The following is a 21,174-nucleotide window of genomic DNA, read 5'->3' as shown; positions in this document are numbered from 1 at the left end:
TTGAGAATCCTGTGTTCAGAATCAACTTGCCTCAGATAGCAGTTGGTGAATCCTTATGTCTTTCCCTACAGAGTCACTTTAGCAAGTTCGTAGGATCAGTCTAAAGTGCTAGAGGTCAAAACAGTGTATCCCCCACCATGGATCATGCCTTTGGCTTCTAGGTTGACACCAGCAGGCATTTGGTAGGTGGGTTTCATCATGCTAGGAAGCATTCCTGATGTCATGCCAGACTTACCCTGCCTCCCCTGACCCACCTGGAATAATTTCTTCTATGAAATTAAAGTGTATTCTCAGGTATCTCAGTCAGAACAAGAGACCTGACATGTTTAATTATCTTAATTTATGTAGTATAGCATTGCTTAATACTCTTCACATTTGTTAACTTTCTTGAGGCATGCATTCATTATACTACAGAGCCTTAAGTGTATGTATTGATGAACTTCACATATATGGTTACATAGCCACAACTAAGAGCAAGATATAAAGTATTTTCAACACTGTGTATTACTGGTGCCCTTTTGCATTCAGTAACACTGACATCCACCAAAAGAAAAGGATCCTTGAACTCTGGCTTAGTCTAGTCTGGTGGTGAAATTCAGATATGATACTCCCTTTCCCGCTTGGGTTCTTTTACTCAGTGTGAGAGCTGTGGTTTTGCGTGTATCAATAATATCTTCCTTGTTATTTCTCTGTAACATTCCATTGTGTGACTATACCACAGTGTATCCATTTTCCTGTTGATGCACCATAGAATTTTCAGTTTGACCATATATAAAGCTACCATGAACATTCTTATACTTACCTGTTTGTTGTTGAACCTGTGAATCCTTCTCTTGGAGTTATACCTAAAAGTGTAATTGTTGGATCAATACAGGGTACATTTATTTATGTTGAACCTTAGTAGTGACTGCCGAAAAGATATCCAAAATATTTATATCAATGTATACTCTAAGCAGCATATATAAAATGTCTTGTTCTGTGTCTACTTAAAAACTTGGTAATACCAGTCTTTTGCAGTTTAACCAATCTTGTGGGCATATAGTGATAACCGCATGTGGTTATATTTGTGTTTTCTTGAAGCGTTAAGATGTTGAATACCTTCTCATACATATTTTGTTGTTCTTCATTTGTTTTGCCGTTTGTGTGGTTACTCTGAACTGCCTATTAAAGTCATTTGCCGATTTTTAATTGCATCATTGGTTCTGTCTTACTAATTTGTAGCAATTCTTACAATGTTAAATATGAGTTCTTTGTCAATTTCTATTGCATTGCAAACATCTTCAGTGTAGTTCACTTTTTACTCTTTTACTAGCATCTTTTGATGAAGAAAAGTTTTCAATTTCAATGAAACCTAATTTGTAGATTCTTTCCTCATATGGTTAGTGATTTTTGTGTTCTGATTACTAATCTTTTCTTACCTCATGATACCAAAGACTTTTAAAATAGAGTAATATTAAACGTAGTAGTCTCCAACATGCCTGATATTTTGATAAATAGATCACACTGCACACTTTGCACCACATTGCATATTCATCAGCTTTTTAAATCTTAATATTTTTATTCAAATAAATAAGATCTGAACACCCAGGTGTAATGATGTTACCTGGAAAGACAACATGAGTTTCTTATGTGTTGCTGCTGTTTTTTTTGTTGGAAAATGTAAAACCCAATATTTATTCAAAGTATTTCAACTCGGGCATGCCCTTTTTGCTGTATATCTTCAAAGTAATAAACAGCCAAAAATGTTGTCTTTTAAGAAAGTAACAAATATGACAAATGTATGCATCATGCCATATTTGTCATGCTAAGTAGTAGTGCTCAAGACTGTTTTATTGAAAAGTCCAGGCATTTTATATTAATCTTAATACTTTATGAATCTGAAACCTTAAGTCTGTTTTTTTTACAATTGCCATTCCATTAGCACATCCAACAAAATTAAATAATTTCTTAATATCTAATAGATATTTCTAGTCTATATTCAAATGTCTCATTTGTTGCATGTTATCTTTTCATAGTTGGTTTGTTGAAATTAGAATAAAATAAATCCTCCTAATTGTTACTTGGGGTTCTTAACTTCTTTTATTGAATGTTTAACAAATTATAACTTTCTGACTTGGTGAACATGAGCACTCTTGGCATATAGAGACACATATAGTTTCTTCTTTGTGTCTATATCTCTACTCTCTACTTTGAATAGGAATAGTAAACACACACTACATTAAGAAAATACTTTGAAATAGACCACCCAATGAAATTATTTTATTGTTATTTATTACAGTTTCCTTAGATGACTAATTTAGGTGAAATACGTTTATTTCAATGACAAATTTGTTTTCTAAATTTCACTTACTCTTGAGTACCATTGAACATTTCTGTTAAAGTTATGTGCATCGACATTAGCCCTTATTTTCCTGGATGCTCGGTACTCCTTGATCTCAAATTCTTATACTAAAATTTTATGTGACATTCAAGCTAGTGCAACTGTATAGTGCTGTACTGTCATAATCAAGATTGAATGGCACCATAAGCCACAAAGTTTCTCTTGTTATAGCTCCCTTTATAGAATCAGACTTAATATTTTGTGTTTTAATTCCAGTTTTTATAGGAGTTAAGAATAAATCTCCAGAATTTGTGTCCTTGTTGTGTTTAACCCTTTATTAGTCATATTTGTGCATATTGTACATGAAAATAAAATTCATTCTCATTCCTATTTTTCTTTCATCTTTTACTTTTTCATTTATACTAAATATTTTGTTAGGACCTCTAATAGGTATTTTTTTCAATTTTATTATAGAAGAATAATGTGTGTGTGTATGTGTGTGTATAGTGCTATTTATTGGTTTATATGTTAAGATTCCTCCACAAACATACATATTTTTTACCTTTTTGTATGATCTTTGTATTATATTAAGCATTAATGGACATAAGCATAATCATACATTAAGTCATGGAAAAGAATATGATACAGATTTTTATTTTATTGTAGAGTACATGTGACCTATAACTTCAACATGTTTCTTACATTTCAATCACAATTGTGGTAAATAGAAAGATACTTTTGCCTCTTTTATAAATAACCATTGGCCTCAAAGATGTAGAATTTAAAACATTTTTGTGCGGAAATCCAGAGTCATCAGTTATCACTGAATCTGCAATGGATTTACTTTATTGCCTGGGGCACAGGCCAGAGATGTGGGTGGTGAGAGGATTCACCAGAGCCAGAGCTGGAAACAGAACTGGCAGATCAACCAAAGTACACTGCTGAGGGGAGCAGCGGGCAAGACAGGAGAGGTGGGCCACGCCATGTGGGCTGCCCCCTGGCAGTGGGGGATCGAAATAATGCTGCAGAGGCTGAGGATTGCTTCATAGTGCGGTGCTTAACCCCCGGCGCCACAAAGGAGGCTCCCACTAGTGATTCTCGATGAGATTATTACTATTGGTACAATTGAGATATTCTCCTTCCAGTTATGCTTTAAAATTATCTTGTCTTCCTTTAATTCTTAGATAATCAGTTGACTCTTTCTGCTTTAACTCATTGGAAATCATTCTGAAAATTTTTCAAAACTTTGTAAAACTGAGTTACTGGTTTTGTTAATATAGCTAAGCAAATAACAAATTTAAGTAATGAGAGAGTGAGTGCAAGCATGCATTTGGTTATATAATAAAAGCAGAACGAGGAGTATGCTGAAATTTTCCAGAATTTTTTCTTAGAAGTGTGATTTTTTCCCATGTGTAAATTTCTATGAAATATTAGTGACATTTTAACTAAGAGAAATAGAATAAATTAACATACTTGTTTTCTAACTTTATTTTATTTTTGTGGATATTTTGTTTTCTAGTGGCTTTTCATGGCCTACCACTGAAAATCAAGAAAGAACCCCACAGTCCATGTTCAGAACTCAGCTCTGCCTGCAGTCAAGAACAACCCTTTAAATTCAGCTATGGAGAAAAGTGCCTGTACAATGTCAGGTAAAACAGTCAGTCATGTATATATAGAGAATGGTGGTTCTTATTGAAACAAAAAGTTCAGAATTATATAAAATCTCAAGTCATGTTTTGTGAGTTCATCTTCAGCAGCCAATGAGCTAACTGGATTAGCATTTAGCCAAACTGAAGAACCGTTTACCATCCAATCACACACTTTCAGAATAATTTTAAAGCAATAATTTTCATTGCAATTATTAGTAGCTTTTCTACTTTAGTGATACATCTTGGGTTTGAAAAGAGGGTCTTACTTGGCAAGAGCAGCTATTGAAAGTTCTCATTAGAATGAGTGCATTATGCACTTTAGATGGAGTTTATAGGGAAAAAATGAAACATTTGGCAGGTCTAAGCAGTACATTAGTTATCTGACAGGCTTTGCAAATGATCTATAAGATGCATTCATGGACAAATGCAATAAAGTTAGAATTTTATAAGGCTTTGCCAAGGCTATTATCTATTAAAAAGCCAGTTATTCCTTTTGATGATAATAAAGGGTGGAGCAGTAAAAGTACATTGTTCACTTGTTAGAAAATTTGATAACATATATGTTCATTAAAAACCCCTCACAGTAAATTGCATTCTCTTGCTTTTCATATTGGTCTCTAATTGCATAAGGAAGAAGTTGGCTCTGTATAATATAATTCTGAATTACTCCAGAAACTTAGTTCTTAAAAGGAATTTATTTGGAAAGTTATAAAAATGATTACAAATATTTAGAGTTTTGTAATTTACACCAGTTAAAATTTAAAAAATATATGATCTGACAGAATCTCCTGTATCATCATATGTTTATTACATATACTGTTTATATTCAAGATAAATATTAAATTCAAGACTCAGATTTGTATACTCTCCTGGCAGCTGATCAATGCTTGGACATTCTATTACTATTTGTACTTGCAAACTTATCTTTTATATCTGCTTTTTCAGGAGGTTCACCAGAGCCTGAAATTATGAGTCAACTCAACTGAAATTGAAAAACTGTTACAAAAAGATCTTTTGTAGAAGCTATTAAAGCATACTGAATTCAGACAAGGCAATATTGATCAATAGAAGTTTTATTTTATAGTATTTTTAATTTTCCCACGTTCTCCTTAAGAGTATTATATAGTCACAAAATAGTTATTTAAAATATTAAAAATTTAATTAATGAGGTAAATACAGAATTGTTGTAGCATCTCAGCTTTCATTGGAAGCATGACTACAAAATAACTACTATTTTATATGACATATCTGATATACATAATTTAACAGGAGAGGAGTTGTCTTGAGGTTCTTGGAGACTAATAATTTCTACAATGATATGTAAATTAAATTCTCATTATTCTCTATCTCATTATGGAAAAAAATCTTAATACAGCATTTTATGGGAAAAAGTACCATCCTCTGATAGAAGATGTTTTCTTTTTACATGGGAATGAGACAGGTGAACCATTTTATAAAAGAGGTGTGTTATCATCCAGTAATAACAGTAAAGAAAATAGGTAGACCAAACATACTATGAGTACTGTTGACTTTGCATTAAAGTAACAGTAGACTTATAGCAAATACTTCTGTAATTTTGCACGTTGATGAAATTCTATATTGTATAGCACCAGCAATGGAATAAATGATTACATAAGCCAATGTAAAAAGTGTTTCTTCTTTAAAGAAAAATATGTATTGATGGATTTTTTTTATTAAAAAGAAATATAGTGTTTTAACCAAGAATTAACTTTTTTGTCTGGAAATTTAACTAAAAAATTTTTTTAAGAAAATAATGTTTTAGATGATAAAAATTAGTTAAATCACATTCCTGAAAGCTAAGCTAGGGAAGCAACTTAAATTCATATTGTATATAGAAACAAGATTACTAATTTTATTCTTTTGTAGTTGTGTTTAAAAATTAGAAAATGATAATAGGATTTTCCTTTTAACATTATTTTTTGCCTATTCTTGTATACCAAGAAAGTTTTAATATATCATGGACATTTTAATTTGCCTTATTAATCTTTATTATCCCATGTGAGGAGGTTAATGCCAAGCATCATTTATTTTACATAAGAAGAATGAAAATAAGCAAAGGCATTTGTTTTTAAAATTTTTTTTAAATCTTTTATAATGCAGTTGAATTATAATATCAGAAATATTTAATGATTTAGAAGAGCTATATCAAACTTGCACAAGGAGCTGTATTAAGAATAGATAGAAATTATGCCACTGTTTTCACTGGTGCAGTTTCAGTGGTTTTCCTTATTTTAAGTTGTTTGTACAGTCCCTTAAAATAGCATTTTGTGAATATTTAGCATTCACTTTGTATTTACAAATTCTTTGTTTCTGAAGGATAAAATATTCCTGTAAGATGATGGTTTACCTCTTGGAATTATGAACCCTAAATTCTGCAAGAAGTAAATATAACTGTAAAAAGCAAATAAATAAGCATTTTCTACTCATGTTGTTACTAGGTAATATATTAATTTCCTAATTTTTGTCTATAAGAATGTGATGATTTTGAAGATCACATGTTCTGGAATGACAGAAGCAAAAAATAAAAAAAAATAATAACATTCTAACTTATGGGTTTGAAATTTTTTTTAATTGCTCTAAAGCAGAAATGTTCTCCTCTTTTTGGTTTCCTGGGTAGTGCCTATGATCAGAAGCCACAAGTGGGAATGAGGCCCTCCAACCCCCCAACACCGTCCAGCACTCCAGTGTCCCCACTACATCATGCATCCCCCAACTCAACTCACACTCCGAAACCTGACCGCGCCTTTCCAGCTCACCTCCCACCATCGCAGTCCATGCAAGACAGCAGCTACCCCATGGACCACAGGTAAACTGCAAATACCATTTTTTAAAAATTTGTGGAAGAAATTCCTAAGACCTATAGTAGATTTAAAGTGAACACATTAATGTTGCTCTTCCGGGCAAAAATATTTTTAGAAAGAGCTTGCTCTATCATTATAAATAATTTGTAGAGAATGTCTTTTATAAACAGACATTCCTTTTGTAAACATTTAAATTGGTTGCTAATTTGGAAAATTAATCTATCTACTGACATTTCAACATCTCCCTCGCTTTGCTTGAATTAAATTGCTTCACTTAAACTTTAAATCAGATCATCTCATTTTTATGAGCATATGTGTGTATTTCTTCTATAACGTTAGGAGACTTATTTTATTTTTTTTTTAAAGATTTATTTATTTATTTATACAAGCACTGGGTACAGTAAGAAATGCAGGAGGGTGAGAGAATTCACCAGAACCAGAGCGGGGAACAGAACAGGCAGACTGACGAAACACACTGCTGAGGGGAGCAGTGGGCGCAGCAGGAGAGGTCTGCACGCTTTGTGGGACCCTCGCCAGCAGCTGGGGATTGAACCGGTGCTGCAGAGGCTGTGGGCAGCTTTGCAGCCCAGCGCTAGGAGACTAATTTTAGAAGGTGGCTTATGGAATTCGGTTCCTTACTTTACATTGAATGGTTTATCTGTACATAGTTTGGCAAAATAGCACTTCTTTGATAAAAACTACTTTCCATCCTTCCCAACTGATAAATATTTAATGTTAGTAGCTGCATGACCCTGGAAGCTGAGAATGTAAAGTGAAAGAAATAAAGACTTGACTAGTATTACTTAGAAAGGAGGAGGTCAGGATTTAGTGCATGGAGCTAGAGAGATTACAGTGGTGAGAAAGCCTTGATTCCCAGAGATGAAAAAAATCATATTTAAGTAAAATAATAGTATAACTTAAAACACAGATAGATTTTATATAAAGTATTCTTTCATTCCCCTGCTATCTTTTACTTATGCGTAGTCAGTATAGTACTGACAAGTTTTTAACAATATGCTGTATGGGAGGAAAAAAAAAAACAAAAGATCTGGAGCATTGGATGCGTTTGTGATGTCAGTACTCCCCTCCCCATACCCCCATGGCTCACCCCAAGTTGGCAATATGAAAACCCTGAATGAGAAATTGAAAAGGAATGTGTAATGCCATGCCATTATATTATATTTTTACCTTGTAGATATAATAGTATAAATAACCTCAAAAGCATCATTATTAGTAAGATATAGTAAAGTAATTGGGAAATGATGAGCTTTGAGTGTTTATTGCCTTTAAAATATTATAAGTTGACTTAATGCTTAATAGCTGTTTAACATGTGGCTCACAATGTTCCTGCAAATTTATATAAACCAACACAAACAAGCTTTGACACACCATTATACAGGTGCCAAAGGACCTCCTAGAAATCAGCAAGAGACCAGAAAATGTGACATTGGCAACTTTATAAAAATAAGGGAGTTCTCAAATCTGTCACAGGTTACTTACTGGACCCCAGTCTCAAATCTGGGAACTTTTCCTAGGAAGGGATGAGAAGAAAACATTTTTTCCAATGTGACAGTAAGCTGTATCTTCTTCCTTTGTTTCCATCATAAATTCTGTTATACTTTAGTTATTAAACACTTCCCACTATCTTCCCCTTCTCACCCCATAGACACTAGACCTCGTCAGGGTGTGATGGTATGTGCATCTGTGTAAACAGTTTTGTAAATACAGATGAAAGATATCTTAGTGCAGGGTGGCCATTGAACAGATGCACATTGTGTGGAGCTAAAAGGGGAAACAGTTACAAAAAAGCATCTTTTATTTTGTCCTCTTCTGGTGACTTCCCAGAGTTCATAATACCTGAGCCTCTGACACTTCAAATAAGTGCCAGAAGTATGGATTGTGTAGTTGCTTTTTGTGGAATTATTTCTTATGGAAAGTGACTGCTGAGCAAGCAGGATGCCTGTTTTTAGGTGACCTAACTTGCAGTGCTTTAGCCAAATCCATTTTAGTTTCTCTACTTGAAGTCAAATATCTGAGACTGAGAACAGCCGGCCCGGAACTCGAAGAGGAAAGCTCAGGGTCTTTTCCCGCTGCCCCCCACTGGGTTTTGAGTACAGTACCAGCTGGCCAATCCCAGGAAAATCTCTGAAGCCGTATGTTTCTGAGGAGGATTTCTTGGAGGGCTCTGGCTAACAAATGACAGTCCCTCAGTTATAAATGGAAAAATTTGCTCTGGGAACAGATCCTTTCCCCAAATAGCCCCCTCCAGCCTGGGCACCCCACGTCACTCTGGGAATGCTTCATGGCCAACTGGGCTGCGCCCTGCTTCCTTTCCTCAGGCTCACTGCCCCTCAGCTCAGGTCTTTGGCACTTTTCAGATCCCACTCTGCAGGAATCCTGGTCTCTTTTTCTTCATGTTCCCCACTACTTATGCATTGCTTTTCTATGTCAAAGATAGCATTAGAATATTCTCCGTGCCCATTATCTCTCTTCCAGAAGCTTCTTGAGTCACCTCTTTACCATTAGTCAGGGGTTCATAAAAATGGCACCAAAAATGTGCAGCTTCCACTGAAGCCTATGCGTTCCATGTATGTATACATGGTCCTAAACAAGTAGCAACTGCCATCAGTTTGGCTCGTAAAAACAAATGGCTTGATTCCTTACAAAGCTTTTAGTATAAGTATTATTAACTTCCTTTTAAGGCTTCACAAGTGAGTTGGTTTCTTATTTTAACTTCAAGTTACAATTTTCTGATTCACTCCTTGACAGTTCTTAATGATAATTTCTGTTTCTTTTTTTGGCTAATGAAATAAGCAAGAGAAGGGAAATGAATGCAGTGCCAGTCAGCCTCACTGTTTTGCAATATCTGAGTTTCTAAGTTTATTTTCTGCAGGTGTAGGTGGAATTTCAGTGCTTTCCATGGCAGCCAGTGTGCCTAGAGTTAAATTGCAGGATCGAGTGTTCTTAGAAATGCCAATTGCTTAGCCTTTCTTTAGCCTTTATTTTTATTTAATGTTACCAAAATTAATGTTAACTTTCCAAATTAAAGTCTCAGGAACAATTTTAATGGGGGATGTTAAGGATTGGAGTGAAGGGGAGTTCATAGGCTTTATTTACTCACAGAAATTGTTGGCTAGGTTATTTTTAAGCACTCTTGGGGCATTCATAGAACACTTTTAAATCTTTAATTAATACAATGTGTGGTTGCGTCAACAATGTTATGGATGAGAAACACAGAACTGAATGATTATGTTATTAGCCAATCATTACACGGTGTAACTAAGAAGGAAGGACTGCAGAGGCTCACTGTCATCTTTCTACCCAAGCCTCAGAACTTCCTCATGACCACACAAATATACATAATGCATAAAACAAGTTCTTTTCATCTTTGGATATCTGCTGTGTATTTTATGCTTACTTTTTAAAATCAACCTGATATTTTATTTGAAGTTTTTATAAGCCACTGTGCTCTCTTTTTGCTTGACAGTAAAGAGGTAGTCTTAACAAACCAACTTGGATTTCAGTCTCTTTTCCAGTTTTCTTTCTCACGAGAATACAATTAATTAGAATAAAGTTAATTAGAACATTGTTGAAGATTTAGATAAATCTTGCCCATTTGAGAAGAGAGCCACCTCTTCCTTTCTTCATAAATGATGGTCAGGGAAGGAAAACCTACAAGTAGATTTTCATTTGGCTCCTTATTTTTTACTTTCTTGTTAATCAGTTTGGTAACAGATTAAAAGAGGATGCCATTTGAGATCACACTCTTTATTTTCTGGTTTTTTTTTTTTCTTTATGTAATTGTTTGAGAAATTGGGTAAGTTACACAGTTGATTTAGAATGGGACATTTTAGCCGGTAAGGTATATACAGTTCCTCCCTACAGGGTGCTCTTCTCCTATCCCTACTCAAATCATGGAAATGTTGCTATGAGAGACTAATTAATTAGATGAGGAACACAGATCACACTGTGATTTGAGGAAAGCATCATGCTACTGACCCAGGAAAGAGAAATCTAGTCTTTGTTTAAGGTGTACATTTCAATTCAGGTGTCATGTTCATTAGCTAGGTAGTTACAAATTGTATTGGTATTTAAAAGACTATTCCTTGTTGACTTTTTTTTTTTTGTCTTGTGTTTTTTCAAACCAGTCAAATTTAGCAGTGGCCTTGATACCATTTCATTTGAAACTTGTACTCTCCTTCCTAGATTTCGCCGCCAGCTTTCTGAGCCCTGTAATTCCTTTCCTCCTTTGCCCACAATGCCAAGGGAAGGACGTCCTATGTATCAACGGCAGATGTCTGAACCAAACATCCCCTTCCCACCTCAAGGCTTTAAGCAGGAGTACCATGACCCAGTGTATGAACACAACACCATGGTTGGTGGTGCGGCCAGTCAAAGCTTCCCCCCTCCTCTGATGATTAAACAAGAACCCAGAGATTTTGCATATGATTCAGGTAGGTGCATGCCTTAAGGAATTATATTTAAAGTATCTCATTTGCTTGTCACTGTGATTGGTACTGACATCAGACAGAGTGGCTCATGACCATTTCTTGGTGGAGTCTTTGATTTAATTCCTGATTTGAATTTTGCCTATAGGTGAAGGGTCAGACAAAATGGTCAAGCCATTTTGGTAAGAGCCAATTGTTGAAGAAATATCTAGAAATGAAAGCAGTTCCAAGTGAAATTTGCAAAATCCTGGCCACTCTCGGTCCAAGAGAATAACATTGTAATATTTTCTAGGTTCTGTGCAATCTTTCCTTTTGCTATGTCAGTACTATTTAATAACAATGTTTATAGAAAGTAATATTCTGTACTGAACCACTTACTGCTTATAACTTTGTTTTCCTTTATTGGTGTCAAATTCCAAAGGTCAGAAAGTAAGGGTTCTTATATTTTAGGAGAGGAGTAGCAAAAAAGGCAGATTGGTGGTTTATTCATAGACTTCAGCTTCAGTCTCACTGAGCCAGAAACACTGCAAAGTACTGTGTGAAGGTGGATAGAGCTGTAAGGACTGCTTAAACATAATTGGTTCCAAATGTTACTACCAAGTTTGCCAACATTTGACCTTGAGACCATAGAAGAATTACTTAACACACTGGTGTTTAGTTTCTGTTATTAAAACCTCAAAATTAGAACGTCTTTTTTCACATATCGTGAGAATTCTGAAAAAAGCGTATGAAATCAAAGCTAATGTTGATAAGAAGGGTACCATGGGCCTCTCACATATTATTGTTAATATTTTGTTAACTGTGGTAAGTAGATGGTTCTAGACATGGAGATAACTGAAAACAATGCTATTTCCTTTTTTTCTGGATATAAAGTGATAGATGTTCTTGATGATGAAACTATTGCTTCTTTAAGAATAACTGCTCAGATTTATTGTCAGTTCTGCTTGAGGAAAGAAAATTGTCTTCAGGTCTTGAGTTTTCAACTTTCTTAAAATTAGTAAAACTTGACTGGAGGAAACTCTCCAAGGTAGTCTCCTCAGGCCATCCTTTGTATGTTTCCTCACTGAGCGAGAGGGCTCAGGACTATAAGGAACCGCCCATTTGGAGGCCATGACTCCACTTCTGGAAAGTACACCTGCTACCCAGAACCCATGAATTCCCTGCTCCCTAGACTCACAGTCTACTTTCAGGGTCTAAGTGGGTTCATCCCAGTCCTAGTTTTCTGAAGGCAGAGAACACTGTTCCTTTGTTCCCCCATAGGTCCAAAGAGGTGGTCAAAGGGCAGCTGTCTGTGGGGGGATGAGGATGGAGCTTAAATGTGACCACTTGTTTGTGTATGAGGCCCCCACGGTACAGCACGGTGTGGAGCTGAGGAAAGGGAAGAAGAGGGAAAGACTGAGATTCAAGGAAGGGAAGCTGGCTCCAAACCATTTCTCCAGGGCTAATTTTAGAAATTTCCCCAAATACTAAATTTGATTCTTGCATTCCATGGTTACAATGGTATATTTTCATAGGAGGAGAGGGAGAGAACATATATGTAAAATTCCTTTGTCTGGATTATAATTTTTAAAATTGAAATATGTGATGTGATGACCTTTATTGGAATGCTTGCCTCCTGACTTGAATTTGGAGACTTCGGAAATGTGCCACAGTGTTTTCAATTTAGAGTTTTTATATGTGTCCGTAGTTTATGTCCGTAATTAAGAAGCCTGCAATACAATGAACTTTATTATAGGTAGGATTCATTTTTTTTCTGTAAATTTCAGATACTGTTCAGTGATATTATCCTTATTCTCTCAACTGCATTTTAATCTGCCGAACTGGTTTTTGAATTCCCCATGATTTCAAGAAACTTTACATGAAATCAAACAAATAGCCTAAATAATTGGCTTGAAAGGATTTATAGAGCATGGCATTTAAAAAATTTCTTTGTGTGTTCTAGAAATATTTTATATGTATAAACATAGAAAGATTAGCATTGAAAATGCTTTCTTGATTTTGTGGCGTCTCTCTCTTCTGTCTCTTTCTTTATATATACACATACATGCATATCTGAAGCAACTTTTGCTTCTCTGAGAATAACTGCTAAGTTTTCTATCAGTTCTACTGGAGGATAGAAGATTGTATATATGCAATTATATATACATACATATATATGTAAAACAAAATTATATGTAATATGATATGCAAATATGTAGCTTTTCTTGAGGCACTATGAACTGAAAGAGATAAATATTCCAATGAAGGCAAAACATAGGAGCTGCTGCTATACAATTTAATTGTACTTTTTGTGGGTTTTATATGTTAATTTCAGAGTCAGTCACTGTCTGACCTCAAAACACAAATTGAGTCACTTGTAAAATAAAAAGTATAGTCCCTGTCTTCGCACAGTCTGCTATAATAAAGTCCTATCAACTGGTGACTCAAATACAGACACATTTCGCACAGTCCTGCGTCTGAGAAATCCAAGGTCCAAGTGCCGTTGGCAGAGTCCTGGCTTGCAGACAGCTGCTATTTCACTGTGTTCTCATATGGCTGGTTTCTTTCCCTCTGGATATTAATCCCATCATGGGGTCTCCATCTTCAAAACCTCATCTAATACTATAGGCCATCATAATACCACTTCCAAATTCCATCATATTTGGCATCGTCTTCAACAATGAACTTTGGGGAACATTTACTTTTAGTCCATAACAGTCTGGGATCCTATTTCAAAGGCATACCATCTACCTTGGTAGAAAATTTATTTAATATTTGAGACATGTTAATTTTATGTTACTTTTCTCCCCTCTAAATTATTCTTCAGGTTTTGAAAGTTGTACAGAACCTTTGAATTCCAATTTCAGTATTACCAACAGGATGCATTATGGTTTGCTTGAATAGCTAAATAGTAAAGTTATAATACTAGATGTGGTTTAAAGGAACTGTAGTAACAATATAACCATTCAATATTAATCTGTGGTTATCAAAATGTATTTTGCTGACCACTAAATTGTTGACACTGTGACACTTAATCAAAAGGTATGATTTCTAGAAATTTTGTTGTCACTACTTCTTTGATACTTGCTGAGAGCACACTGAATAACCTTTTCAAGGAAATCTAATGTATCATTACCAAACCATTGGTATTTTGTCTACTGTGTTGAACAATTAGCACATTAGAAATTATTTTATGTGATTTAAAGACAGTGCAAAAAAATCCTTTGTAGTCAGTTTGCCTGGCACCTATGATCCTAAAGTTGTCCTTTCAGAAGGCCTCTAAACTCTTTATTGCTTAATTTGATATAACATAATGTTGTGACAATAAAAGAAGCTTTGTAAGTAAAAAGGCAGCATGATTATACTCTAATAAAACCTGACATTAATTATGACATGGGAAATGGAAGGTCTATTAGTTATAATTATAATTACAGGAATGCAATTTCAACTGCCGATTATTTAAGCTAAAAAATGCAAAATATTATGCTAGTAGGGTAGAAAGTTTTATCCAGGAAAAGAGGAAAAATGGATCATGAGACATGAGAAGAAAACTTGATGCTTAGAATCAAGTTGATGAGTCAATCCTGTGTGTTCATGATATTAAGTTCTCAGCAATCCAATTATATGTTATTGTTGTTTTCCTTCTGTTCTTCTTTAGACTAATGATGCTGCAAAAACAGGACACAGTCTTTGTGTGTGTGTGTGTGTGTGTGTGTGTGTGTGTGTGTGATTGCTTGGTTGTTTTTCCTAAATCCAACATGATCTCTTCTCTGTCCCCAGGTCTTAGTGAGTATACGAAAATGTTGACTGTGTATCAGTGCTTCTTTCAGAGTGTCGTATACAGTGGCCCATTTTCATAGAAGCATGGCTGTTTTACTGTCTTGGTGCTCCTGAATATGAGGTTTTGAGTGTCCAGAGTGGCTAATGAGACAGTTATTTTTGATGTGCGACTGGGCATTAGAGTTTTATGTGCTAGGTGATTGTATGGTAATTTGTTTCATTTTATTTATTTTTTGATAGCTTAGAATAGTATTTGTAGGGAGGTCATGGGCATATGAAGCTAAAGTTTGCTTCAAGAAAATATCAGCACACAGTGTTAATGCACTTTGATAGAATTATTTTACTCTCAGGAATTAATCCCAAGGAATGAGAAGACACATAGTTAATGAGATTGAGAGGAGGGAAGGAGGGAAAAGGGAGGTGGGCGGGGAGAGAGAGATTGTAAATATACATTCATTGGGGGTGAAAAAAGTTATGACTCTTCATAACAGAAATATTAAGCAGACATTAGAAGTCAGGCGTTTGGTTTTTCTAACCATTTAATGAAATGAAAATATTGAGTGGAAAAAATATGTAAAGAATAAATCCTGGAAGAAAATACTTGGTACAGAAATGCAGTGGTCATGTATGTATGATAATATAGGAATTCCTATTTTGTCTATAAATTGTACTTTAACAATGCTTATTTATTGCTTTTTTTAAAAAAAAGATTTATTTATTTATGCATACAAGAACTGGGGTGTAGGCCAGAGGTGCATGGAGGTGGGGGGTGAGAGGAGTCACCAGAGAAAGAATGGGGAGCAGAACAGGTGGACTGACTGAAATATACTGCTGAGGGGAGCAGCGGGCGAGACAGGAGAGGCCTGCTGCGCCATGTGGGTAGCTCCCTGGCAGGAGATAAAGGCACTGGTTGCCTATAGCTTCATAGTGCTGAGGCTTAACCCCATGCACCACCAGAGAAGCCAGATTTTACTGCTTTTCTAATTAGAAAGTGTTAAGTATCTTTTCTGAATTATCAATTCATTTAGAGTCAAAGAAGAGAAGTGTTCAAATTATTCAATTTTATAAGTAAAAAGAATGCTAAGTAAAGGATGACATTACAGTTTCATGTTGCAAACCTAACTTGCTTTCGATTACTTAGTCATTTCTGTTAGTCCTGCAGGGCTGCCTTAGAGAAGGGAAGAGAAATTGCATGCTACTTGGTGCGTTTCAGGTCCATCCCTGCAGAGTGCCTGCAGTCCTACCATTAGTGCTTTGTGCTTTTGCACTTTGGGGTGTGCTAAAAATCTTAACCTAGGAGTTGGCTGGAGGGGTAATGAATTAATAAGGTGTTCTTAGCCCTCAGAGCCTATTCTATTACTCTAATTAGTTTAAAAGATGACTCCCAGCCATGTGGTAGAGCATTTTAATGTAGGATCTGGGAATAAAGGAGAAAGAACGTTCAGGGGCAAGAAGGTTGCAGAAATAAGAAACTAGGGGAAGGCATGTACAATGAGCTTTGAGAGGATGAAGTAGAAGTAGAAAGTAGGGGAAAGACTGACATGTGTTTACAGAAGAAAATATGTTCTTTCATTGTGTTTTTTAGTCACTTCTGCTGGTACTGATGAGGCCTTCTTTCAGTTTAGAGGCATGAAACACATTATAGTAGCAATTGTAGTTAGTGCTATTTTAAGTTTGGGGAAATTGATACAATAGTTGTTCCACTGAATCATACATAAATTTTTAAACTCATGAGAGCACCTAGTTCAAATTTCTTCTCCACACCTGAATCATACAGATAAAATAGCAAGACTTATCCAAGTAAAGTTATTTAGCATCACTTACATACTTTGTGAAATAGCCAAAACTAGAACCAATGTGTTCTTATTCTTAGTTCACAGTCTTTATTTAATTATCCCAAATAAAAGTTCTTTAATCTATAATTTGTTTACATGTATTATCGACCCCTTTCTTAATTTTTGGATTAAAGATTTTTCTATTATTTTTAGACACTCTACATTACCAGAAAAATAAGAGCATATGTTTTAAGATCTCAGGTACCCTTTTCCCAGCTTGGGGGAAGTACATTTCACATTAGATGATCCCCAAACTTTATTTCCAGTTGTTAGGTGTTAGGTGCTAACTGTTGTGAGATAAGAAAATACAACCTCAAATGATACCAATGATTAAAATGCATTCTATTTATTTTTTTTAAATATGCCATAAATATTGTCAAGATTTGAGATGTCAAGGAAGTGACTTTTCCTAATAGTTCTTCTTGGAAAGGCTGCATGATAATTAGAGGAAACAGCAAATTAGTGGCTCATCCAGCTCTAAAATTCTTTGCTTGTATGAACTTTGAGATTTTCTGACCCTTCTTATCGCACCTCACTTTTCTATTTTAATGGCTTAAAATTTAACCAGAACTGTGATTTTCAAACTTTTGTCAGCTGAAATCATTTTTTACCAGAAAGGTTATGAGGAAGTGAAACATATAAAACAGGTGTAAGGAAAGTTTACATTTGTAAGAGTAAGATTGGCCTTTCCTATCCTGTTGTTTTACGATCTGTCTGTTCTTCATCCAAGCAACCCCTCCCATGTTCTACACTTAGTTTTTATCGCTTTTGGGCTTTGATGAAGACCAGCAGAAAAACCTTTGATTTAGAGAATGATGGCATGTACTTAGCATATAGAAAACATCTATGTTAGCAGAGAAATGATAAAACAAATACTGAAAAGATATTTGCATCATGTTACATGTGTTAAATATTTATGGTATGTTTAACTTAGAGATGTGTTTTAACTTTAATCTGTTAGAGTTGACAAGTATATCTGGTACTTACACAGGCCCAAACTGGTACTTTAGTCAAGAGATTTAAATACTCTTGGGTTTCTTTTCTTTTTTTTTTTTTTAAGATTTATTTATTTACACAAGAACCAGGTTACAGGCCAGAGGTGCAGAGGGTGAGAGGATTCACCAGAGATAGAGCAGGGAACAGAACAGGCAGACTAACCGAAATACACTGCTGAGGGGAGCAGCAGGAGAGACAGGAGAGGTCTGCCCTGCCATGTGGGTATCTCCGTGGCCAGTGGGGATTGAACTGGCACTGCAGAGATTGCGGACAGCTTCACAGCGCTGAGCTCAACTGTCTGCGACACCAGGGAGGCCCGCTCTTGGGTTTCTAAAATGGCAGAAGAGAAAGATTTTTATGTTAAAAATGTTATTCTGTGTCTTGCTGTGCTGAGGCTACTGACCTTAATAATAGGGAAAGAGCGAAGGTGTTTCCAATGCTGCCTCTAGTAAGCATTATCTGGGATTCTGGGAAAAGTGTGAATGAAATCAGTGAATAACAGAGAAAGAATATAATTTTCTGCAATCACATAGAAATAAAAATAGTACTTTAAGTGTTTGAAGATGGTATCAAGACATGAATCAGCTTACTAAACTTGCATAAAATTAAAAAAGAAATTAAGGGGGCTGAAATTACCTAATAGTTTATCTCTAAACTATTACGATTGTTACTACTTTACTCTAGTAATATCTTAGAAATTTTGCCATCAGGAGTTACTATTTAAAAAATTATTATTTACTTTCAAGGGGAGATATACATTTTAGGGAAGTTGACCTCAGACTTTTATTTTATAAATTTCCCTGCATCTGTTCTGAACAATTGAGTTTCACATAAATACATAATCAAATATATTGTCCTATATAGAAATATAAGGAGTACAGTAATTATAAAGGAACCATTGTAATATGCTAATTAAAGTTGGGTGGAGGGCCTCCCTGGTGGCGCAGGTGGTTGAGTGCAGCGCTGTGAAGCTGTCCGCAGCCTCTGCAGTGCCGGTTTCATCCCTGCCAGCCTTGGAGCAACCCACATGGTGAGCAGACCTCTCCTGCCGCGCTAGCTGCTCCCCTCAGCAGTGTATTTCGTCAATCTGCCTGTTCTGTTCCCCACGCTGGCTCTGGTGAATCCTCTCACCTTCCCGTGCATCTGGACTGTACCCGAGCTCTTGTATAAATAAAAATAAATCTTAAAAAAAAATTACAAAAAATAAAGTTGGATGTAACAGAAGTAAAGTTTACTGATGTTGATTGTGAAAATCCAGACCAGCAATAAACTAGCAAGCTGCATCATGTCCAAATGGAAAATCCTGCAATTGATTATTATGATTTTATTTTTTACAAAATTCAGTTGCAATTAAAAATGTATTTCATTTTATCATTTCCATATATATCTTGAAATCACCAAAGTAATTCTTAGAAGAATACTATTTTTCAAAAGGCTTGCAAAGAGTATGTTATTGAAAACTTCATAATTCAATGTATGTTCACTCTTCAGTGATCTTGGTCTGTTCCCTGTTTTCTCTGTATGGTGGATTATAGGATTCCTTACCACCTCCCCACCTGGCTATGTCAAATATTTTAATTTTGAAATAAAAAACATGGTGCCAATTTTATTTATCCTCTACCATTTTATTTACCAGGTAATAGAAATTAGAAGATAAACATTAAATTGCCATAATGCCATGGTAGACTATCCTTCACAGGTTTCAAACAAAAGACCAGGAATTTTTCATGTTTCTTCTCATTCCAGTTTTTATAGGCATGACAGAGTTCCTATGATTTTTAGGTGCTTTCATTGTGTCAAGTGACAGTGATTCCTTCCTAATTGAATTTGTTATTATAATAGAGGTCATGAATTGACCTCACAATTTATCTTGCTTTTTATTGCTATGTATATCTGGGATGAGTTTTCTTCATTCATCTCTGTATTAAAGTAGCAAATCTCTTAAAACAGGACTGTGACCCACTGTATCACTTTTTCTAAGAAATACTTAAATATGCTCTGAATCTACAGTTACAGTAAGTGGCATTGGCTAGTGATTTGATTTGAGAATTGAGACTACAGTCTGGATTTACTCTTTATGCATTAACACAGGTCAAATGGACAGGGACTGCATTTTAAGTGAGTAATGGAAGGCTGAAGGCTGTCTTAAACCAATCATATCAGCTTTACCCATGACTGATTGATCCCTAGGGGCAAAGCCCTGTAAGTATTTCTCTTACATGAATGGACTCTATAGAGCCTGGAGTTTCATTCATAAAATGGAGACTGAAAGGAAACATACACATACGCTCACACACTCACTCTCTGGAATGTCCATTTATACAGAGCTGAAGGGTGTAGTGTTCCATCAGCTGCTGCTTTTGCCAGTTGACTGGATGTAATGATTAATGCTCATTGGTCCTGCCTGCATGTAACCCGACACTGTTTACAGCCTAGCAGTGTTCCTAATGTATGGTGAATGAGAAGACAACATTCTCAAATCAGAAACATAAACAGGAACTGGTGGGTCTGAATTCCATTCAAATATGTCATTTCAGCCACACAGTGTTTATCTAACTTCGATTTTACAGGCAGGAAAGGGGGAAGGGAGGGATAATCTACTTGTGAATTGTACTAATATGAAAAACCAAGAGAATTAAAAGGGAAGGGGAGCATTCTTTTATGATATGAGATTTTTTTTAGTTTCTTTTTAAAGAAAACAAATAGAATGCTTGGACCCAAAACTTCCTATCACAAGTGGTTGAAATGAACAAACAACTGTTTTTATATGTACAATAAAATTTGGAATTAAGTGAGCAAGTTTAAAGATGCACATTTGGGTCTCTCACTGTATGTTGCATATGTATGTGTTTCATGAATCAGAACAAGAAAGGAGAGATAAATATTTATTTTATATATATGTATATATTTGAGTAGTTTGAAATCTTGTTAGTTTTTACACTTAAAGGATTTCTATACTTAAGTCAGTTAATGATTGAACAGTTTGGGGGGGAGGGAGACTTGTATTTCATAAAGTATCTTTACCTAAGATATGAACAACTTAATTGAAAACATTTTTAAGAAATTTTTGGCAGCTTAACTAGATGATTGTTGTTTTTATTGTTCCTGTGTTGTGAGTGTGCTTGTGTGCATGTATTTTAGTTAATTGTTTCCAATGCAGTCTTGAAAATTTTGCAAGGTTAAATATTCAAAGATAATAAATGTAGAAAAGTTGAAACCAAAACAAAGCCTAAAATATCACAAGCATGTCATTGTGATTTTTTTTTTTTTTTTTTTTTTTACTATTCTCTTAAATTTAGAAAAACATCTTTGAACTCTCCATTCTGGTGACCTTTTTTTACAGTA

The 21,174-nt window shown here is 35.1% G+C and overlaps 1 protein-coding gene across 7 annotated transcripts in view; it reads left to right on the top strand.

Annotated features, from left to right (window-relative positions):
• ETV1 (ETS variant transcription factor 1) overlaps positions 1-21,174 on the top strand; it is a gene marked incomplete at its 5' end in the record, with an annotated part of 87,177 nt that overhangs the window by 42,759 nt on the left and 23,244 nt on the right. For 6 of the 7 annotated variants that reach the window (XM_084230349.1, XM_084230350.1, XM_084230351.1 and 3 more), the window contains 3 exons: positions 3,840-3,969; positions 6,608-6,796; positions 10,998-11,245. In XM_084230349.1, the coding sequence (XP_084086475.1) occupies positions 3,840-3,969; positions 6,608-6,796; positions 10,998-11,245 (567 nt within the window). The remainder of the gene's footprint in view (positions 1-3,839; positions 3,970-6,607; positions 6,797-10,997; positions 11,246-21,174) is intronic. The other variant, XM_084230354.1, reaches the window with a different exon arrangement.

This window comes from Talpa europaea (assembly GCF_964194135.1).
Source record: "Talpa europaea genome assembly, chromosome: 3".
In the NCBI taxonomy this organism is placed as follows: Eukaryota; Metazoa; Chordata; class Mammalia; order Eulipotyphla; family Talpidae; genus Talpa; species Talpa europaea.
This window is presented reverse-complemented; position numbering and strand designations above follow the sequence as displayed.